The sequence below is a fragment of the Xiphias gladius genome, chromosome 20 (genome assembly GCF_016859285.1).
Source record: "Xiphias gladius isolate SHS-SW01 ecotype Sanya breed wild chromosome 20, ASM1685928v1, whole genome shotgun sequence".
NCBI classification, from domain to species: Eukaryota; Metazoa; Chordata; class Actinopteri; order Istiophoriformes; family Xiphiidae; genus Xiphias; species Xiphias gladius.
Window position 1 is genome coordinate 23,136,655 of NC_053419.1, and position 23,304 is coordinate 23,159,958.

The 23,304-nt window shown below is 42.3% G+C and overlaps 1 protein-coding gene across 5 annotated transcripts; it reads left to right on the forward strand.

The window, feature by feature from the left end:
- The first annotated feature begins 334 nt into the window (after nt 1-334).
- On the forward strand, nt 335-23,304 carry zfyve16 (zinc finger, FYVE domain containing 16). Of its 5 annotated transcripts, none has more exons than XM_040156767.1 (18): nt 335-445; nt 5,519-5,628; nt 6,314-8,406; nt 10,422-10,518; nt 13,900-14,076; nt 14,181-14,320; nt 14,619-14,835; nt 16,179-16,301; nt 16,459-16,614; nt 16,714-16,938; nt 17,785-17,867; nt 19,142-19,246; nt 19,348-19,498; nt 19,653-19,733; nt 19,869-20,031; nt 21,232-21,337; nt 22,339-22,515; nt 22,622-23,304. In XM_040156767.1, the coding sequence occupies exons 2-18, from the start codon at nt 5,559-5,561 to the stop codon at nt 22,778-22,780; spliced, it is 4,323 nt and encodes a 1,440-aa protein (XP_040012701.1). In that variant the 5' UTR covers nt 335-445; nt 5,519-5,558; the 3' UTR covers nt 22,781-23,304. The 5 variants fall into 5 exon arrangements, with proteins under 5 accessions (XP_040012701.1, XP_040012699.1, XP_040012700.1 ...); XM_040156765.1 differs by having other exon boundaries at nt 387-499; XM_040156766.1 differs by lacking the exon at nt 335-445 and adding an exon at nt 504-603.

Below are 23,304 nucleotides of genomic sequence, written 5' to 3' on the forward strand. Positions count from 1 at the left end.
TTTAACGTCTCTTTGCTGCAGGGGTTGGATTTAGAATCTTTTCGCTTCACTTTAGCAAACATTACAGCTGTATCTGGAAAGTCATGCCTATCGATGCTCAATTCAGAAAACCCTTTGCAGAAAAGTCGGCGGGTTCATGCGCTGTCATGCGTTAAAAAGAAAAAAAGGAAAACAAGGACACGGAGAGACGTGCGCCGCCGCCACTTCTCGAAACTATAATCACGACTAGCTGCAGTTTTTGTGAGCGGAATAATTATGTACATGGCAGGCGGACTGAGCAGAGCCCGTGACCTCCCCGACAGCCTGCCCAAGATGGCCGCCCGAGTGGAGCATTCACACATCTCCTAAACTAATCCGACAGCTATCCTGGCCAGCAACTCCGGCTGTCTTCTTCGAGAATGAGGCGGCGAAACCGGCCGCGTTTGTTCCCATTCTGAAACGGAAGGTGAGCGTGATCGTCGAAGACGACGACGGGGCTATGGAATAAAGACAGCGCTGGGTAAGGAGTTCAGAAACAGACCAGGTTAAACCCACGGCGAGCTAGCGGCACTAGCCGGCGTTCAGTAACAACTAACGGGCTAACTTTAGCTACACCTGCGTCAGGTCAGTCACGTTCATTCAAGGTGACGAACAACGGGCCGTGTGTGGCCAACACTCACGCTAACTGTGTTTGTTAAGGTGAAATGTTAGCTGCCAACGTTTCCTGCGAACGTCGGCGGTTTCATGCGTGCCAATTAGCTCGGCGTCGGGCTATCCAGGTTAGTTAGCCTGTTTGCTAATTTTGCAAAACGGCACAGAGTGGACAACAATTCACCTTCGTGCTTGTCCACCGAGCGGGCTCTTTGTGTCTCGGGGATTCGTGCTTGGTGTGAACGTTTAGTCAAACGCTCTTTAAATGACAGGAGAATCTGTTGAATGATATTACTGATACACAGCTCTGCGTTTATACCGCTGCCATCGTACAAACTAAACAGTTGGTATAGTTGACACGGCCGCCAACAGTGTTTAGACAGGGTCACACAGTTTGATCACACCCTAGAAAAACGCTGTCAAATCCTACCTGTCACCTGACCCAAGCGACCGTAGAGCAGCATCTTGGATTAAAGTTGGAGAAATGCTTGTAATCGATCAATAATAATACTGACGCTACTAATAATAGCAGCTTTATTTATACAGCACCTTTCCAAACGCAGTTACAAAGAGTTTTACAGTAAAGGAAGAAATAAAAGTAATAAATCAAGAGCGTGAATCTAAAACAAGGTAAATAATGAAAAAGAATTACAACAAATACCATCATTTAAGAAAAGTCTATAGGATAAATGTGAGTTTTAAGAATTAATGATGATTTATGGTCAGAGAAATAGCACGGGGGTGTCAATGGTATGTGGATTCTTGTGATGTGTGAATAAGTTCAACTGCCTCCTGTCAAATGACAGGAAGCAGGAAAAACTGTGAAATCACTACAACAGTATACAGCTCTGCGTTGATCCGGTTGCCATCGGTGTTACAGTGATGTCTGTGACCCGTCAGGTTTTCGTGACTTAAGATGTGCTGCAGCTCTAAACATCCACACCAGGTCACACTGGATGTCGATGGTTGGTATTTAATACGGTGACCCCAAGTGTTTAGTCTTTTCTCCACAGTTGACCCAGTTAATTAACAGCCTCCCCTCCCTAGAAAACACTTGCAGATCCTACCTGTCACCTGACCCCAGGTTATAGTAGTGTAGCAAGTTTGAAAAATGCTAGATTAGCTGTTGTTACATGCATACAATGTGGGAATGCACAAAAGCGTACTCCTTTTGGGCTCAAGCTGCTGCCATCCTCTCTGGCAAAATAAATAGTTATGTAACCCTAAACCTATCTTTACATATAAGAAGAGGGCTTTGTGTGCAGGATTGACAGCAGCAAAATAAAATAAACAAATAAAATTAGAAAGATGCTTCATGATTTTTAATTTAAGAGAAATGGTAGGTGGCTGTTTAACAACTGGTAACTCCAAATTCACGGAAGTGCATATTTTACTATGATGATTAACCCTAATGCATGTATTTTGACTGACCTCCTCATTCCCATCCATATTTAGCCTAAATGTTCAACTGTTTTTGTGTGACGCAGCAGTGCAGAGAAGGTTTCTGAAGTAGGCAGGGAGGAAGTTGTTTGCTAAATTTACACTTCACTAAAACACATTGACCTGTGGAAAAAGGAGGTGTCTCGAAAAATTTAGCTGTCTTCAGTGGCCATTGTGTTGTGGAGTCACTACAGCCTGCTGCCTCTTTTTATGAACACTCTTGTAGAGGTTTACATCAGACGATTTCTGTGTAAAAGTCGCCAGCACTTCCTCCAGCTCGTACTCAGGTATGCAGGGACAAAGTAATGCAGGAGGTTGTCTGGAGAAAGCTGTCACAAGCATGTTTAAGAGTTGTTTTCATTACATTAATTGCAGGAAAACAAAAGGTAAAATCAGTAATCTGATTGAAATGCTGGACACTTTAAAGGTAATCTGCCATAATTTCAGTTTGGTTCTGATTCTTAATTGTGGGATCATCTAGAAACTAAGTTGACTACTAAATACTATCCTTGGCAATACTTACACTATGTAGGATATGAATCCAAAGGTTTTAAAAGAAACTGCTTGTCATTTTTGGATAAGACAGTGTTCTTCTCTCCTTTTTTGAAGCAGCTAATTTTTAGAAAGTATTTCATGTTTGCCTTCAGTTTTGACAGAGAGTTATTTTCAGCCCTGCCAGAGATTTGCTTTCTTGGAATTTGACCTATTTTCGTTCACAGTAATATTAAAGGGGCAATGTTTGAGAATTGGCCAACTGTCGAATTTATACACCAAACAAATACAGGGCAGCATATTACCAGAAAGTTGTGGTGTCCACCCCTATCGTAAGAAACAAGGAAATGCCCTCTCTTTGGTCCCTCCTCCTGCCTCTTCCCTTTTCCCTGTGCCATAGTCGGACGGGCCATCGGCCATGCTGGGACAAATCCTGGTGGGCTGGGGCTGGGGCTGGGCTTATTGGCCACTCAAAACCAAGTTTCAACCCTCACCCTCTAGTTGAACTAGTTTTAGCTTGAATAAATCTAACCTCAGCGCAGGGCAGTCGTTGACATGTTGCCAAACCTGCTTGGTTTGGGGAATAATGTTTTCCACACAAGTTTACCTTGCAATCTTGGGTTATTATTAGACAGACGATGACGATTTCACACCCAGTCTGCCCAGTCAGAGAGACAGGGAAGATGTAGTGGTGGCAGGAGTGGAGGACGAGTCGCGAGAGGTGGAGGAACGTGAGGGAGAGGGAGAGGGAGAACAGCCGGAGCAGCAGCATCAGTAGCTGAGCTTGAGCAAAGAGTGGAGGAATGTCGCTGAGAGGAGACGGCTCTAACACAGGTTTATAGCCCACTCGCAGTTACTACTTCTTCATTCTCTCATGTTGGACTGAGGACAGACTGGACGCTACAGTGACTCCCTATCGCCTCTTGAGGTACAAAGTGGTATTACGAGAGGGGACCAAACGTCAAAACTGTTATTTCTTCACATTCTGTTGGTAATTTTCGAATGTTTCAAACTAAAATACTTACATTTAGGCCCATTAACTGATTTCTGATATCCCATTACATGGATGGGGTTTAAAAGAAGAGGTGTATTGGATCAGTATTAGATTTTTTTTAAAGGTGTTGAGAGTTTACTTGATCCATGGAGCCTTTACTTTAGGAGTGAAGAGGTGAGACAGAGTTAGAGAGGAGAACGTGGCTTAACACGTCTCATTGTGGGGAGATCGGTATCATGCAACGTGTTTATTATTGATTCTGAGGTTGAAGCTGAACTTAGGGGGAGTGATACTATTATCGGTCTGCACTTCCACAGACTTGAAGCGCCACGGGTGTTGTTGTGTTAGCACTGTGTGTTACTGCGGGCGGTTAGCTGCTAGAGACCCACTGTGCCTCAATAACACAATGTCATTACACACTTCTCTCTTACTGTGAGTTGCGCTTGCAGGTTTCTTCCTTGTGTTGTTGCACAGATGTTGAGTCTGGGACATTCATGGCTTATGTATCATGTTGTTTTCAAGTGTCATTAGGTGACAAAAACGTAGATATTAATATTTCCATATGGTAAAAGCTGATTCTCAGTCATGTTGAGCTTTCTGCAGCTCGCTCAGCCGAAGAACTGCAGGCCATCTGAAATTAGACAGTGTGACTCCTGTGCAACAAGGAGAAGCAAAGTCATGAGATTGCTGTCAGCTGGTAGTGTTCAAGCCTCAGTGGAAAAGACAACAACCTTTTTTTTTTAAATAGAGATTCATTCGAAATTGTGTTGTTGATTATACAGACTTAAACAAGTGTGTCATTTACAAGTTAAAAGGTTAATAATTAAAGTATACACCTTATTCCTACCCAGCAGAAGAAATTTATATAGTTGGTGTTCACAGTAATCACTACTTCATATGTGTTGACTGATGTTAGAGGAAAATCACATGATGCAGCACAGCTTGTTGCTGTGACACTGGTCTGTGTGAGGATAATGGTGACGATCCCTTCTCGCTGCTGGTTGCTTACTATTTAAAAACAGAGAGGTTGTGTTTTTCAATTCATTTTATTTTGTCAGCTTTTCAATTAATTAATTAATTAATATTACATACAATTTATACAATAGGGCTTGTTCTAAAGATGTTAGACTTCTTTGCATACTCAAGCATGTTCTGTCTCCACCTGTTTATTTATCAGGTCCACATTACCATTGAGTTTTTAATCACAATTTTGATGTGCATAAAGGTTGCAGCTAACAGTTCATATTTTCATATTTTTATATTTTTTTTATTCAGTTTATGAAACAATTAAAAAATAGTGAAAAAATGCCCATCACAGCTTTGTTTAGCCAAAGGTAATGGTGATCGAAAGATATTAAATTTACAATGATATATGACAAAGAAAGGTGGCAAATCCTCACATTTGAGAAGCAGGAATAAGAGAATGTTTGGCATTTTTTCAGTATTTTTGCTTGAAAAATGACTGAAAAAGTTAATAGATGATCAAAATACTTGCTGGTTATTTTTCTGTCGATTTGATTAATGGACTAATCATTCCAGCTCCAGCGTAAATGTCCTCTAAAAGTTTCTATAATCATCCCCAAAATATGTGCACATTTGATCTGAAATCATTGTTTACCTGTATGAGAGAACAGATATATTTTTTTACAGTCTTAAGGTGTGTGGGGTTGTTGTTCGGTTGTCACATTCATATATTTGCTGCTTTTGTATTTCTATACGTTCTCATGTTTGACTTTGTGTTATTGTTTGCTTTAACTCTTAAATCTGTTATGCTTTGCTGCATGTGAGTAAACACGACAGTCAAACTGGGTTAATGTGTCAAGAAGTGACCTAGATTCTCGCTCCTCAAGGAAATTTTTAAAGTCCCGCCCAAAGAGCAAAGACTTTAGACTGTAAGCATGTGGAAATAATACTTTCTTTTTCCAGTATTACAACAAGTCTTTTTTTTTTTTTTTTTTTTAGGAATTGAAGGGGAATCAAGGGCCCTTTGTTTTAGCCCAGCATGGACAGCTACTTCAAGGCAGCTGTATGTGATCTAGACAAACTGCTTGATGACTTTGAGCTCAACACTGGTAAGCTCTGGGGCTGCAGCTAATGATTATTTTTGTTAACGATTAATCTGTTTATTGTTTTCTTGCTGTAATTGATTTGTTTGGTCAATTAAATGTCGTAAAAAGAGAAAAATGTCCATCACAGTTCCCCCAGAGCCCAAGTTGGCATTTTTAAATCTCTTGGCATGTCCAGTGAAGAGTCCAAAAGCTAGAGAGATAAGACTTTATTGACACCGGAGGGGAAATTCGCAGGATAATAGGATATTTGCAGATATTCATTAATATAGAATAGAGAAAAGCATCAAATCTTTATATATGATAACCTGGGAATTGTAAATATTCATCTTTCCCTAAAAAAAAACAAAAAAAAACTTAAATGATTATTGTCAAGGTAGTTGTTGTCTAATTTTTTAGTCGATCACCTATTCAACTATAAATGGACTAATTGTTTCAGCTCAATAAGATCATTCACAATACACATGGCAATAATGTATGATCCATAATTTTGAATGCATAAGCTGATTTAGTATTTCGTCTGTCACAAATTCTTGCAAAGCCATTTAAGTCTTTGTGAAAAAGAAATGGAAATTTGGTAGTTAGTCTTAAATTTGTATTAGTTAAAATCAGAAATAGTATGATATCTGTATGGTCTTTTTTCAAAAACTGTATCTCAGTTTAACTTGTTTTGTTCTTTTTTTGATTACAGAGGAACTTGATTGCAAGTCTGTTTTCCTGAAGCCCTCTGCGTATCCCTTCTCCTCACTGGGCTCTCAGTGTTTATCCTCAGAGGCGTCCACCGTCCCACCCAGCCTCCCTGACCTTAATTCTCTTCATTACGGCTCTGCCACCAGCTGTTCCGACCACCCCAGCGGTCACAACCGCAGCACCGATGACAGAGAGGTCAAAGGTCAGCCTCTCACCGGAGTGGACCTTCTCTCCTCCGTGGATCGTAGGCCAGCTAAGAGCTCGGCCCCTCCGTGCCCAGATCGAGCTCTGAAGCCAGTGTGTGACCTTGTGAATGACACAAGCTCGGCCATCCTGGTCAGAGCCAACAGCCACGATGCTTTCAGCGAGCTGGACATGGTGGAAAAGCAAATGGAGGAGGAGGAGACCCTGCTTGTGGACTTTGACAGCCCCGTGGTCACGGAGGAGCAAGGGGGGCTAAGCCAAAGCACTGGCTGTAGAGACAACAAGGAACAGCGCGCCTCTGCAGGGAAAGACGAACTGCTGAGTCTTGATTCCCATGAGCAGAGTGGTGGATACTCTGCCTCACTCAGTCTGCTGGATGTCATACTTCCTGCAGCAGTGGACAGGGGCTGTGAGTCTACAGATGATTCACCGTCACCAAGGACCAATGAGTCAGCTGAGAGAGAGGAGGGGGACTGTGAGGAGGTGGCTTGTACGAACCAAGTGTTGGATAACTCTTTAGACCATTGTGAACCAGAGGCCCCCCTGAGTGCTGAGAGCATTAAAGAAACCACAACCTCACTGGATAAAGAGAACGAGTCACAAGAAGCCTCAGATAAAGGTGAGGCAGAGTCTCCTAAAGGTCTGAGGTCTGGGGCTTCAGACAGCGAACTGGTGGGCTTATCATGCTTGCCCATAGCTGTGTCCATGTGTGGAACTCTGGTGAAACCAAAGGACACAGAAGATGAGTCAGGACAAGCTACAGAGCAGTGTGATGAAGCAGACATGTCGGAGAGCACAGAGGCAGACTCCCTGTCAGCACTGGAGGCCAGGGAGGATAGGTCCTGTTTGAAGGAACCTGTTAACTCATCAGTGTCTGTGTCCCAGCAGATCGCAGAGGGCAGCCTGTCACCAGAGGGGGAGCATGTCTGTCTTGGAGCTGCTGCTGCTGTCCCTTCTGTGGACCATACCTCCTCTGATCGCTCAGAACCCAGTCCACTTGATCCTCCTGAGTTTGGCTTCGAGTATCTGCCTGAGAGTGACCAGGCTGAGCTGCTGGTTACTGACGAAGAGTTAGATGCATTCCTGCAGGCGCACACTGAAGCAGAGCAGGGCAGAAGCGTCTCTTATTGCAGCAGTTCTGGAGATTGTACTCTACCTGAAAGTCTCACGGAACCAAATGGGGATCTAGAGGACAGGCTTGTGGAAGAGGAACTGAGAAGCTGTGGTCGAGCTAGACACGAGGAGCTAGAGGGTCTGGCTTCTCCAGAAAGTGACAGAACAATGTGCGTGACTGTGGAGGGAAGTTTTAACCCCGGTGCTCCATCACAATCACAGGACTCTTGCAGACCTTGCCAGGAAGAGCCAGAACTCTCCTCTGGTGCAAGCCATTCTTTGACCAGCAACACTTTCCAGTCCCAGCAAAGTAGTAGCCCTGATCAACAGCCCTCCTATGGAGGTGCAAGACCTAAACAGCTACACTGCCAAACTGCAAGGTCTCCACCAGCAGGGGAAGAAGCAGCGGCAGAGGAGCCTCAGACACTCAGTGGTTTTTCAAAAGGGCCAAGTGCAGCAGAGGATGAAGGGAGTTCACCCATAAGCACGAGTCTTACCGTAGAGCATTCCAACATTACGGATTCAAGCCCTATATATGCCACTCAGGAGAATCAGGATTACAGTGTGGGGTATGATGAACTCTCAGAGCCTCCACCTTACCCCGGGGAGCCACCCACAGATGGTGCCAGGTCAGTATATTGGAAGAGAGAGGGAGCGGAGGAGCTGGGGAGCAGGCAGCCTGCTTGGGTGCCGGACTCTGAAGCCCCCAACTGTATGAACTGCTACCAGAGGTTCACTTTCACCAAGAGGCGGCATCATTGTCGAGCATGTGGAAAGGTATTCAGAGCCAGTTTCATTGTTGTGTGAAAACCCTTGGACATCTCTGCTCAGCTGTGAATTCAGTAGGGCTGCAAGTAACGATCCGTCTGCCAGTTATTTTCTCAAAAAGCTGCGATTCCTATGCTTTTTCTGATGATTTTAAATGCCCATCACATTTTTTCAGAACCTAAGGTGACATGCTCAGATTACGTTTCTCTGTCCAACAATCCAAAACCTAAACCTATTCAGTTTATCGTCATAGAAGACAAATATGACAAACAACATTCAGATTTTAGAAGCTTGAACTGATGTATTTTTGGCATTTTGGCTCGATTATCAGAATTTTTGGTAATTGGTTTTGTGTCAATCAACTAGCTGATTAACTGACTACTCCTTGCTATAAAATACTATTAGCAAATTGATAACACCAAATGAAGATGTTAAGTAGGCTTACCTTCCCTCCCCGCTGAATTAATTGGTCTTCATCAGAAAACAGTTAAAATTTCGATATGCGAGAGGTGACGGCATCACTGGTCTTGTTTTGTCCGACCAACAGCCCAGAACCCCCAAATATTCTGTTTTCAGTTATGTGAGACCAAGAAAAGCAGCAGATTCTCACATTTCAGAGCCTTGAATGAGCAAATGCTTTTCATTTTTGCTTAAAAAATAACAAACAATTAATCGATTATCAATATATTTGCCAATTCATTTTCTTTCTATCAACAGAAAACAATTAATTGACTAACTGTTGCTGTTCTAGTCTTAAGGTTCAGCAGTGTTACTGCTGAAATGAATCCATCTACAGTGCAGCCATTTTCTTGACTGTTCACTGCTTCATTTTATTCTCTTGGTTTAGTTTAGCCGGTTGAATAAACAGGAAACCATGAGAAAATTGTAAACATTATACTTGTTTCTAGCGTAGTCCTGCATGAGTATGCAGAGAGGACAATGAGAAAAGTAGTATTCGGTATTTGAAGTTTTTATGTTACTGACAGAACCAGTCAGTTGTGTTTACAGTGAAACCTATGAATGTGTTGGACAGGGCTGCAGCTAATGATTATTTACATTATTGAATTATCTGCTGATTATTTTCTTGATCATCTTCTCAGTCTATAAAATGTTTTAAAAAATGGCCACGGTGGTGTCTTCAGGTTGCTTGTTTTGTCCGACCAACAGGCCGCCAGTGAAAGATTTTTAATTTACTTTCCAATATGACAAAGAAAAGCAGCAAAATCCTCATATTTGAGAAGCTATAAATAGAGATTATTTGGCCTTTTTGCTTGAAAGTTACTGAAATGAAACAGTTATAAAAATAGTTGCTGATTAATCTGTATATGAACTAATTGATTAATCTACTAATTGTTTCAGCTCTAGTTTCTGATGCTGTTGAAATCTTCCGGGTTAAGCATTTGCAGTTTCTATTAAGAGTCTTCATGTTGTCTATATGTGATTTGACAAAATTTACCAAATGTTTACAATAGATTATCTAATCAGCTTCCATTATGAGGTTGTTTTACATGATTATTTGTTTTTTGTTTTTTGTTTTTGTAGAGATGGAATGAGAAGTTACATGCATATTTGTTTTAAACACTGGTATTGTATGTGGAGTGAAACGAAAGTGAAAGTTCTTTCCTTGGATTACGTCCCAGGACCAAATATATCACAGTGGATTCATGGAAGCAAAGAACATGAGTCAGCAGTTTCTTTTTCCAGCTCTTCCATGCTGGACGTGTGTCCCAAAGCTGGAGCTAAGTCGTTTTAAAGGCCAGTGATTAAAACAGCATTAGAGAGGACTGTTTAGGATGTGTAATTGTTCACAGCGTGACTACTACTACTTAATCAACTAGATAGATAAACATAGGTAGATGTCCTGTCCATTGCTGTACCTTTGTTCCTATTTATGAGGATGTACTTTCCGTGCGAGGGACCTTTTTCCATTAACAAGGGCCCGAATACTTGGCCTATTCTGTGCGGAGTGCTTCCTTCCTCCTGACGTGGCTTTCATCATTATCGTCCTCTCTCCACTGTGGCAGGTTTACTGCGCTGTGTGCTGCAACAGGAAGTGCAAGCTGAAGTACCTGGAGAAAGAAGCTCGCGTGTGTGTCGTCTGCTTCGATAGCATACACAGAGGTAAGGCCCTAGTTTGGTCTGTTTGGAGATCTGCTTCAGCCACTGTAGTTTCACTTCAACGTATCTCTACAGACACATGAGAAAAGACGAGTTCCATATTGATACACAAGAATGCACATATGGTTTCAGTATTGTAAAAGGAAAGTATTTTACCACTGCAGTATGATTGTTGTCGGAAGGGTGTAATCATCAAGTTGTCTGATGGCTGATAATCATTTCAAGAGACAGATGTGAGGCTTCATTCTTTTCTCTTGAGTTCTGATCAGTTGTATACTATTGACGAACCCCTAACATGGTACAAAACTGTTGTGTATGCTCAATTTAGTTGTCTTTGTGGGACACATAGCATTAGAAGACTGTGATTTTTAAGGGGCCTTTGAGAAACGTTTTTTTGATACTGTTTATTTAAATATTATATTTTTTTACGCAAACAAACCTGTGAGTGCACAGGTGACTGGCTTTACGGAATTTCCAGTGAGCATGCGCATTAATGAATACAGGTTCTGAAGTGGAAAATCAGGTACATCAGTAAAACCTTTTTGTCAGTGTATATACACAAACTCGGGTTACTCGACTGAAAGCTTCTTTATCAGACCCTCTAATTGATTGAGAACATCCTAAATCGATATACATAACACTTTAAAGCTGCAGTAATCAATATCTTTTATATTAACAGTAGATAAAATGACACTGTGTGAAGTGAAAGGTGTTGATTCCAGGAACCCACAGAGGTTTATCACCCGACTTTACAGTTCCCCACAGCTCTTCAGAGTTTTTTAGCGTCTTTCAGCTCATAGTTTTGATTTTACAGCCCACAATTTTACCGTTTTGGTTCAGTCTCACGGCTCTCAGCAACGTTGTTCCCAGCAGAAACCGTTTCCCTGCAAAAAAACAAACAAAACCTGGTGTTTAAACCACTGTACACTACCTGTCCAGCACCAACAGCAGTTTGTGAAGACAAAAGGGCAGAGAGGTGGACACAAACTAGTCTCCACATGAATCCTAATTAATGTAACTGTTTGCTAATACATTTGCAGTAACAACTTTATAAGGTGATGATATGCCGAGATTGTGTTTACAGCGTGGATTCCGTACCCCCAAGTAACCTCCGAAAAAAATTTATAGCAGCTTTATTATTTCAGATTTGTATACAAAACCTTTTTTACATGAGATTGTGCTGCTTCTGTATGGTGGTGAATATATATTACTCACTTTGACAGGGTGGTGTTACTTTGAGCTTTTCATTCCCTCTCAGGACTAGACAAAACCTACGAGTCACCTTCAAAACTTAGAATAGACTGAATTCACCAGGTGTCATTAAAACTTAATAACTTCACACTAACATTTTTATTCAGTTAATGAAAATTTAAAGCACGAAACACACAAAAAAAAAATTCAGTGCAAAATGGCTGAGGGGCTTTCCTCTGAACTATTAAAAATTTAAACATTCATATAAAGAATTGTGTCTTTTTACTGACATAACCAGCATGATAGTGTCTCTCATCATTTCAAGCAGAGTCAAAAATGATGTAAAATCAGATGTTGTTTCTATTTCTGTGGTCTGTTGTCTTCTTTGATGATAAAGGGCAGGTTCACAGAGGCACCTTTTTAAGTTAAAGACTGCAGCAGGGACATGGGGGGGGGTGGATGGAGAGGGCAGGAGAGAGGGAGGAGAGTTAAAGCGGACACTGGCATTTGTCCGTGTGTGTGTGTGTGTGTGTGTTACTGGACCCGCCTAATGCAGTAGACATGTGATGCTCACGCTGGCTAAATTAAGAAGAAAGAGGTGATCCACTTTTTGTGGCTGGCGGATGCTGGAGCAGTGCGATTCGATCCTTCTCTCCTCTCCATCACCCGTCCCGTCTTTCTTTCCTTCCCTCCCTCTCTTCTCTCTGGTCTCCAGCTCTCATATCAGTATGGTGAGCTGCATGTGATGCTCACCACACACACACCCCCCCAGCCTAAAGCTAACAGGCTATCCCGGCTAACAACAGACGTAAACTCGTGGAAGTAAGGGAGGAGCAGCTTCAGGAGTCCTGCGATGCGAGTGTCTAAAGTCAGCATAAGGCATAGACTTGCGAGGATTTTGACCGGTTGAGTTTTAGCAGAGAGGATGAGGATGATGAGGATGAGGTAAGATGCAGTCAACTTCTTAATAAGTAGGCTGTTGCTATTGTGTTGCAGCTGTGTACTGCTACTGTGTTTTGCGGGGATGTTGTTTTGTTTACGTTCACTGCAGAACATGTAAATCACCATATTGACTTGATTTTAAAGAGGAATACTTGTGTGAAATGGGGTCACTAATGTATTTTACTTGGACTTGAAGTAATTTGCCTGGATGCCTTTTCTTGCCTCGTCATCCTGTCCTTGCAGAACAAGGTGAAACAGCTCTCCTCTTAGTGTTGCTCTGTGACTGACAATGGACTGTTTTCCGTTAACAAGGGTCTGAATACTTGTAATGCCTTTGCGGTCTGCTTGCTCCTTCCTGATGAGGCTGTGTTCCTGTGCTTCTGTAAGCCACACTGTAGTTGTTGTCAGTACACACCACATCGATAAAGATCTATGATGCTTAGTCAATATAATATAGACGAGTGCCACATCAGCGTTTTCTGGGAGTGTGACCAGAAGGCATTGAGAAGGCCTTTCAGTCGTAACCAGCTTCCCTGGATGTAACAACTCATGTCTGTTCTGTTCTGCAGTAACTTTCATTCATCTGCACTTCCCGATCTACTGTAAATGAACTGCCCAGTTTTCGATTTAATTCAAATGTTGGATGTTTCTGATTTTGTCGAGGGCAACAGCCTCTTTTCCTTTTATTGAAAACAGTGAAATGCAGCTCTAGGAATGTTAGACATTGGCTACTGTCACTGCTTAATGACTGGCAGTTCCCAAACACAAATTAGTCATTACTGGTCTTGTGGTCTTTGTAACATGGCGGTGTTCACTGTTTTGTCAAGCTCATGTCCTCTGAGCTAGTATTGTCTCGCAATCTTTAAACAAAAGCCTCCAATATCAAAAAAGACATTGAAAAACCATGAAAAAACGTCTTCGTCCTTCTCTCCGTGTTAATTTATAGCATCGGTGACATAAAATGACGCCAAACAGGGAAACGCAACATCACCTGCTACCTGCATACCGTGAAAAACTTAAACAGTCGGAGGTTTACCAGAGTCATTAGGCTTCATCATCTGGGGACCTTGAATGTCTTCTGACCGAACAGCTGACTTTTCCATCCCTAGATCCATCCCACCAGCATGGCTACTAAAAATCAGTCAAGTGAAGAGAACTGGCATCGGGACTGATATTTGAGTTAAGGGATTAAAATCGTATTTGAACTCTGTTAAAATTAACACACCTCTAATGACATCTATCTCCTTGTAGCCCAGGCCCTGGAGCGGATGATGAGTCCTACAGGTCTCAGCCCAAACCCCAACGTCCCATCTGAGTACTGCAGCACCATCCCCCCTTTGCAGCAGGCTCGTGCCGCCGGCACTCTAAACTCACCTCCACCCACCGTTATGGTGCCTGTGTCCGTTCTCAAACACCCAAACAACGACAGTACGATTACTTTTATATCCTGTACATAGTCTGTAGTTTGCTGTTAGTTTGTTTTCCTGAACATTACGCTGGAAAAAGACTTCCCGTATTCCGTGTGTTGTCAGGTTGTCCCCGTGAACAGAAGCGCGTGTGGTTCGCTGATGGCATCTTGCCCAACGGCGAGGTGGCAGACACAGCCAAGCTGTCGGTGACGAGCCGCAGGAGCTCCCAGGAGTTCAGTGGTGTCACCCCAGACCAGACAACAGTAAGACCCATGGATGTATCATCCACACAGCCAAGCTGCAGGGATACACTAGATTCTCACCTTTTATGACTTGTACGCCAAAGCCATGAGTTGCATTCACTGTCTGTCTCTAGCGAGTGACTTTATTTTGAGAAAGTTCGGGTGAGTCAAAGTGGCTATAATGTGTTTTTAAAGGGAATTTATCTGCTTTATTCCAAAAATAGATTTGAGATATTTCAGTATTTTGAGCAGTAAAAATGACTCAGTCCATTAAAGCATAAGGGGAATGCTACCACAGTAACTGACCCTCTCATTTCAGCCTGGCTCAGCCGGGCCAGAGGTTGGAGTCGGTGTCTCCCCGACCCCCGAAGCTTCTGGAGCTGTAGAGGTGGTTCGACCTCCGCTGTCTGGACCCTGGGATTATGCCCTGCTTTCTGGAATCGGTTCTTCAGTTAAGAGGGTTCCCTGTCTGCTGCCAGACAACGAGGATGAGCTCCCTCCTCTGCTCATCACCACCGGCGAGGACGATGGAGGAGGTGTGTGTTTATTTCAGCGTATCTGCATGTTTTCGGTGGTTTTGTAACTCCATTCAGATACCTCTTTATGTAAATGTGTTGGTGGTTTTACATGTTGGTCTCCTTTCTGACTAAGCATCCGACACAATTATACTTACAGGTCAGACCTGTAACATTTCTGTAACGCTTTTAGCACATCAGAAGTCTGAATTTAATCCCGTCACATTTATAGAAAGGCCACGGCAGCACAAAGGTTATGTTCAGAGAGAGAAAATTAGATTGAGAGCAGTCTATAACATCATTTTTCCCCTCAAGGTTTGGGGCAAAGAGGTAAGAAAAACCTGTACAACCACATTAATAATCAGTTCAGGTGTCTCCCTCTTTATATTTTCAACAAAAATTCAGATACAGCATGTGAGCAAATAGGAATTAAATGAGTCACAACTTAATGTCATTTTATGCATGTGCACCGCTGGACATTATAAAGTAGTTAGCAGAATACTCTATGTAACAAATGATATAACTATAACTATAACTATAAGACACTCAAAGCTGTCACGAAGCAAGGCTTCAACAACAAAATAAGTTTTTAAAATCCTTCATGTTGCTGCTTGCGAGAGAACGAAAACGCTCTTCTTCCTTTATATCATTAAACTTCGAAACTCGCTGCTGTTTTCCACTGATACTGCTCCCTGTCGCACACCAGGGGGCCAAATATCTTGTAAACACATACCTCTCTCCCCGAAACTGTACTTTCATGTCTCGATAAAGCCGCAGGGAACATTTACATAAAATCTGCAAGTCTTGAAAAGTCTTAGAAGGCATTGAATTTAATTTCCCCACTGAAGGCCTTAGAGGGTATTAAAAAGAATTTCACTTACAAAGGTCTTGAATATTTTTCAGCAAATAACTTAATTAACTTAATTGAATTATTTTTTTAACTGTTTAATTTATATCTCCGTTTATCTCCACGTATCTGAGTCCCCAGGTCACATTAATAGATTGATTATATCACTAGAAAATATTGTTATATACAGCAGGGGAATACTGCAAAAATGTGACGTATGTGTCAATAAGTTTACGGACTTAATAAATAACCTCATAGGCCTGGATTTCCCTACCTGACCAAGAAAAAGGTATAGAATTCTGTGTGGTATTAAAAAGGTCTTGAAAATTTAAATCAGTTAATTTGGTAAACGGTGCCAAATTAGTGCAGAAACCCTGGTAAAAGTCTGAATAACAAAGCCATCCCCTAAGAAGTTAGACGAGACCAGCAATGTGATGTGTTCCGGCAAGTCTCGTACTGTCGCTCGTAATTGTGCGTGTAACTTGACATGCCCCCTGTCTGCGGTTTTTCTTTTTAGATGTTTTGGTCGAGGAAAGTCCTGCCCCATGCCAGATTCTGCACCTACTAGAGGAAGGAGGACCCCGGCCTCTGACATTTGTTCTGAACGCCAACCTGCTAATCAACGTCAAGCTCGTGACATGTGAGTAGAATAGATCTCATATCCTCAAATCTCGGGTTCTCTCTGAATGTGTTACACATACAGAACTACATTCAAAAAAGAGAATCCCGGATGTCCTCGCTTGCCCTCCCTCAAACCTAGCCCCTGTTAACTCTGTGTTTTCCGTTTTATCTGTCAGATTCCAGTCGGCAGTGCTGGTGTTTTGGTTCTAATGGTCTGCAGGCTCTGGGACAGAGAGAGTTGGTGTTTTTGTTGGAGCTTTTGCCAGAGGAGAAAACTCTTCCAAAAGACCTCTTCACACTCTATCTCACCATTTACCAAGATGCCCAAAAAGGTAGACATGTACTAGACAGGCCATTTGCTCGGCTTGTAATGACAGAATTTTTTACTCGTGAAAAACAATGACTACGGAATCATTATTCTGTTTTTACAGGGAAGTTTCTGGAGGAGCTGGATAACGTGACCTTCACAAGCAGTTTCCTGGGCAGTAAGGATCACGCTGGGATGCTCTTCTTCTCTCCCACCTGTCAGCCTCTAGATGGCCTCACCCTCCCCCCTCAGCCCTTCCTGTTTGGCCTGCTCATCCAGAAACTGGAGGTGCCTTGGGCTAAAGTCTTTCCACTCAGGCTGCTTCTACGGCTTGGAGCTCAATACAGTGGTGTGTGGCTTTCTGTAGTTAAATGTCGTTCCCATCTTTGTCTTAAAATATAAGACTGGTAAAGTTTCATATTCTCTTGAGTTCACTCACAAATACAAAAGGCATTTGATACCAAAAAGTTTTGTAAAAACAGTTTTTCTCATCTGTTTGTCCAAAATGATTAAAGCTGAGACAAGTAGTTGATTAAGTAATTGTTATTAGTCAATTTCATTTTTTATTTTTTATTTGCAGAAAAGGTATAGTTGTACATCTTCTACAGCATAACTGGATTTTCCCATCACATGCAAAAAACTAACAACAACAAAAAAATACAACAGCTGTGTATTCCTACTTCTAATCTGAAAATATTTTTATAATTGATTAATTGCTCAGGGACGTTTTCAAGCTAAAATGCCAAACCTTGTCTCAGTATTGAAGATTTGTTGTTTTTCTTCATCCTACATGATAGTAAACTGAATAACTTTAGGTTTGTACTGTTGGTTGGACAAAAGAAGCAGTTTAAAGACATCGCATTGGACTTTAAGAAATTATTATTGTGAAAAAATGCAGCCTTTCAGTATTTGCTGACATTTCCTAATAATCATTTAATTGAGAAAATAATTGTTAGTAGCAGACCTAAAAAATATTTTTTCTCAATGCAAAAATTTTATATATATTTTTAACCATATTTCTATTTCATGGATTGTGTCTTGCAAGCAAACCTGGTAAATTTTTGTATTTAAATTAGTAACTACTGTTTTTTTTAGGTTGCAGGTAAAGCTGATTAATTGCAGTGTTGCTAACCAGTAATTTTATGTTTTAATGGTTGATGTGGCGATAACTAATAAAATCTTTTCTCTCTTTCAGTGTATCCCACTACATTGACTAGTTTTCGTTTTCGGGACTCTGTTTATCGAGAGACGGGACACACCATTATGAATTTACTGGCTGTAAGTACTACGCCACAACCAGATGCGGTAGAAGCCTTTGTTGTCATCAGTAGGTGCGTTTCCGTCCGCCTGCATTAATGCGCATTTTCAGTTTTGCTTAAAAAAAACAAACTCTGAGTGGACAGGTTGGTAGGGGGGTGGAAATGTCAAAAATTCCGAAGAGACTCGAGAAATCGCAAAAGTGTTAACTTTTCTACCCCAGCAAAAATCGATAAAAGCAAAATGTGACACAGTGCAATGGAAACGGAATAATCTCAGTGTATAAATAATTATGTGCATGAAGCATGTGACTTAAACATCCACTGAATCTTCCGCTGAAGAGACGAAACATCAGATCTATGTGGAGTGATGAGGAGACTGGAACATTCCTCACACTGATACACGAATTAAACAGATATGTCAGACTTCCATCATGTTTTCCACATCGTTTACTTTTGTTTTAAGTCCTACTGCCGCTCTTTAAATTACATCATCTCGTTGTGTCCTCTTCTGCTGCTGACTGCAGAATGAGCTTCACCAGGTGTTTATTTCAATGCATCCAGCTCCTAATAGTCACTGATGGAAACGGGCATTAATCTGCCTTTTCTTTTGCCGATTTTCACACTACATTTGGATGGAAACCTGACTATGAGCAGAGTGAGCTCAGAACCAAGGCTATGTACAGTGCTTGCGTTCTTAATCCCGTCTGCACCACATTTTTAAAGACTGTTTTAATGAAGTTGTCGAGGAGGTCCGTTCTGCTGTTAATCATTCCCTAAAATCAGGGTTATTTCCCAAATGGCACAGAAGACTGCCGGGGTGAAGCTAAATGAAAATAAGTCGTACCATCGTCACTGTTTAATTGTAGACCAGTGCCGAAGCTGTGTTTCATAAGTAGGATCATAAACACATAAATATTTTAAAGTTCTAGTTTCACTGAAAAATTCCAGTAATTCCTCTGGATAAACGGCAGCTATGAGACAGACTGAGTTTCTGTGGTTAATAAGACCAGAATGAATCTACGTGCCAAAAAGAGTTTCCACTCTGTGGCTGCTTGAGCTGAGAATTTGATGCAGTTGATCATAGAGTTCTTCTGAAGAGAGAAACATTTTTGCCTCTGGCAGTTGTGTCAGCTGGCTCTACTCCTACAGTACCTGACGGGAAGATGAGTTTTTCTCCTTAAGATCAAAGCTTATTTAAGTAGTAATACACTTCCTGTGAATGCACGTTGTTGGCCTTTTTTGGCACGCGGTACTGAATGTTTGCCTCGGTGCCTCTGAACTGTTTCCCCGCAGGACCTGAGGAACTACCAGTACAGTCTGTCAGTCGTGGAGGGCCTGAGGATCCACATGGAGATGGGCCACAGTTACATCGACATTCCCAAAAGTAGCTTCAATGAGGTGAGCGAGCCGTAAAGGAATGATTCAGCTTTTCGGGGAAAAGACACAACAGTGTAGTACAGAGGTTCATTGTGAATGATATGTTTTCTCTGTTTTTACAGATGCAGAAGGTGGTGAATGCGTCTAATGAGCACGTCATCAGTATAGGAGCAAGTTTCAGCTCGGAGGCCGACTCTCACCTGGTGTGTCTCCAGAATGAGGAGGGAAACTATCAGACCCAGGCTAACAGCATGCCTGGGAAGACCCGCACAGGTGAGAGTCATTAGCAGCCTTCTGTTTGTGTCAAAATAAAGAAGATGGGAGATGAGTAAACACAATAACAACCTTCAAAATACACAATTTGTCTCTTGATTCTGTTTATATTCTGTGGATAGTTAACTCTGTGGTGGTCTGTGTTTTGTTGCAGTGACTGGGGCCAGTTTTGTGGTGTTCAATGGAGCGCTGAAAGCCTCCTCGGGCTTCATTGCAAAGTCCAGCATTGTTGAAGGTAACGTTGCTGATTTGTCGAGTCTTATTCCGTCATTTCAAAGCTGTGAATTAAGCTACAACATAGTAACTTGCCTAATGCAGCACTTGACTGTTGTTGGGACGAGAATAACTGGAATTTGTCTCTGTGTGTCAGATGGGTTGATGATTCAAATCCCTCCCGAGACCATGGAGTCTCTGCGCTCTGCCCTGAGGGAGCAGACAGACTTCCACATACCCTGCGGCAAGAGTGACGGAGGGGAGCTCCGGGAAAACGTCACTGTCCGCTGGGTTGACTGGAGGTCACCCGTCAACACGGGGTAACCGCAGTGCAACCAGTACACACAAACGCAACTATTTACACATTCTTTTGCAGTCTGTCCACCACTGACTGCACTACTGTCGTGCCACACACTCTAAAAGTTGTAGAGATTTGCCAGGTCGAGTTGTTGTTAATGAAGTTGTGATTTTGGTTGGGAATGATTGCTAGCAGCTTGAAAAAAAGTTCTGCCATGGTCAGCTTTTCAATCATAAAATCATTACTGGAGGTACAGACACCTGGTCAGTGAGCTATGTAGGCAGTGAATGGAATTGTTGATTGTTCTCCAGTTCATTAATTGTCAATTTATTGTACTTTTCTTTTGGCTGGATCGCAACAGCCGACCGAGTGTTTTGGCGTTTCCCCGTTGGCCGTCGCTCTTTCGCAAACAGTTTCAGTGTTTCACCACCGTTTCCAACTTAGCGCCATCGTCGCCAGGTTTACGGACTTTTCACACCGTTTAGAGACTTTTCTTCAACGAAGCACCGGGCGGAAAATGTACAATTTTTTGGCCCAGCATTGCCCTGCGAGCACGAGGTCGGGCTTCTCCTCCGCAGGCGACACCTCTCTATGCCTCTCATTCAGCTGACCACACGGCTGCTGACACAGACGTGAATGAGCCTCTAACTTTCTCCCTGATTGATCATTTTTCAGCTAAATATACCTGAAATCACAGCACAGCCGTTGTCTTTAACTTACGTGTCTGGTGATTTTTGTCAGATGAACGTGCTTCAGAGAAAATGCCTTTATTTGAAATATGCATATATATATTAGAGATGAGCCTTTGTTTCAGATTTCCCCCATTAAGTTCATTTGATCATACTGTTTTTAGAAAACCTCCCTGTTGTCTGATCTGCTTCTTTTTTCATGTCGTCAATGCTGCTGTTGGATGTCAGTACAATGTCAACACTTCCCCCATGTTACTTTATGAATTTGATGTAATGTACATGTCGATAGCTTTTGCAGCTTTCACATTAGAAGCTTTTCTGTGGCTCCAAAATGAAATTAGTACGTAATAGTACACAAATTTACTTCAGCTGACAGAGAACAGGTAATTCCAATCCTCCTCACCGTTTTTCACCGACCTTTATTAGCGAATGGCCTTTATTTGTTATATTGAATCCCATCTATTATTTGAGAATTTACAGGATCTGTAATGTCATATATTTTTTATTTATGTATTTATTTTTTTCATCTGCAGCAAAAGTAGCGGGGTTGATGGGAGACCTCTGGATGGAGTCCACAGTGTGAGGATGCAGCAGGACACAGAGTTCGAGTCAGACGGTCGCACCATCAGATGCACTGAGGTGAATTTCCCTTTTCTCTCCCGCCTCACACCCTGCGTGCACTGGGCAGTGGTCAAGTTTCCAGCATGAGGTTTAGAGCCAATTGACAGCGCAGGATCCTCTTCGTCAAAATGTGGCTTAACTAATTCGGGCTAACATGCTGTTCTCAGGTTAAAATAATCCTGTTAATTATAATCCAGCAAATTTGGTTGTTTGAGGATTTGTTTTTTTAATCCTGGATGAAGTTGTCCTCAGTAAGGGTGCAATCCTATTTTGAAATGTAGGCAAAATGAGTAGGGATTTGAAACCATGATCAGCATTGACTCACGCTTGACTCAGCGCTAAACACGGGATTGCAGGTAGATGAAGGTCTGTTGGGAATCCTACCAGCATGCACTGGGGCATCAGATTTGTAGACGTAAGTCTGATTTAATGTGTGCTACTAGTGGCATTTTGTTCTACGTCACTCCTCCACAGTGTTTTCACGCTTTCGTCACCGTTAAACATTAGATCCTGTAGTCTGAGGTTCTTCCCAAAGGACGTGCAAGAGAGTGATGATCATCAAGTCTGCTATGAAAATGAAATCTATCAATAAATAAATAGATGTAAATAAATAATAGTTTATTTGTGTAGCACCTTTCAAAACCAGTGTTACAAAGTGCTCTATACACAACAAACAATAAAAGCAGAGAATCAAGTACATAAAACTATGATTACATAACAGATCATAATGATTTCTCAATAACCTGCCGGCTGTGATCTAAATAATAATTAAATTAACACACTCTAACACTATCTGAACATGACTTCATGTAATGGGCTCACCCTGAAAGGTCTTGGTCATGATCCAGCTAACTGTCAGTAAGTAGCATTTTCACAGGTTTGGCTTTAAGGACTTGTTGCTGACAACAGTTAATCCAGCTTTGAAGGACTAAAACGTTAATCGACATTATAATCTGGATACCCACGTTCAAAGAACGAGGCTCAGGCGTGTGACCTCACCTGAATGCCCCCCCCCCCAGGTGTTCTACCAGCTGAAGAGTCCTGACTGCAGCCTTGCGTCAGTGCTGTCGTCCTGCAGCGTGTTTCAGAAGGAGATGGCTTTGGCCGCCTGCAGCGCTCTGACTCCTCACCTCGCTGTTCTCACCTCCAGTGGCATCAACTCCATCTCTCTCCGCGTCTCCACGCAGGCCGACATGGTACAAAACAGTGTTTGTAACACAGTACAGTAATTAGAATATCCTCTGTTTGCTGAAAGTAAGGCCTGGTGAGTATTTCTCTGTGTGTTTGCGCGTTTGCTCTCAGGTGGAGTACCAGGCCGGCTCCGGAGGGCGGCTCCTCCCTCAGCGCTACATGAACGAGCTGGACGGCGCTCTGATCCCCGTCATCCATGGAGGTAGCGCTAGTGTGCCACAGACTGCCATGGACGTGGAGTTCATCTTCTACATCTCACACGCTATCTAATGCACATTGCGGCCGTGTCACACTCAAAGTATCGAAACAAATAAAAATCCACTTAACCCAAGGTGGTTGAGCAGAGAGAGAGAAGCTGTTGGTTGTGGCAGGACATTGTGGCTAATTCAGCAGCTAATTGTGCAGGACTGGACTTGCAGCCAGTCTCAGAGGACAAGTAGCCGCTGGCACAACATTCCCCCTCTGAGGTTGAGGATGCAAACTGATATGATATTGGTTTTCTGTTAAGGAACCGGTGTATGTTTGTGCTTTTCGTGCTCACCAAAGCTGCTTTAATACAAGAAGCCAAACACAAAACAAGGAATACGACAACACGACCAAATACGACCAAACGATTCAAACCGTTTTCCTCGGCTCTGCCTTCCAGGCTCCCCGCTGGCCTCTGTCAGCTCGGAGCACCTCAGTGAATGTTTCCCGCAGAAATGTCTCTCATTTGGATGTATTTATTATATTTTAATATGGGCTTATTGAATGAAATGATGATATTAAAGCAAGGGATATTACTGACTGCAGTA

Excerpts from the sequence above, each read along its gene's own strand:
- zfyve16 (XM_040156767.1), top strand. The coding sequence starts at position 5,559 with ATGGACAGCTACTTCAAGGCAGCTGTATGTGATCTAGACAAACTGCTT. Across the intron at positions 14,077-14,180 it reads CAAACACCCAAACAACGACA|GTTGTCCCCGTGAACAGAAG; the intron begins GTACGATTACTT and ends GTGTGTTGTCAG. Across the intron at positions 17,868-19,141 it reads CCATTATGAATTTACTGGCT|GACCTGAGGAACTACCAGTA; the intron begins GTAAGTACTACG and ends GTTTCCCCGCAG.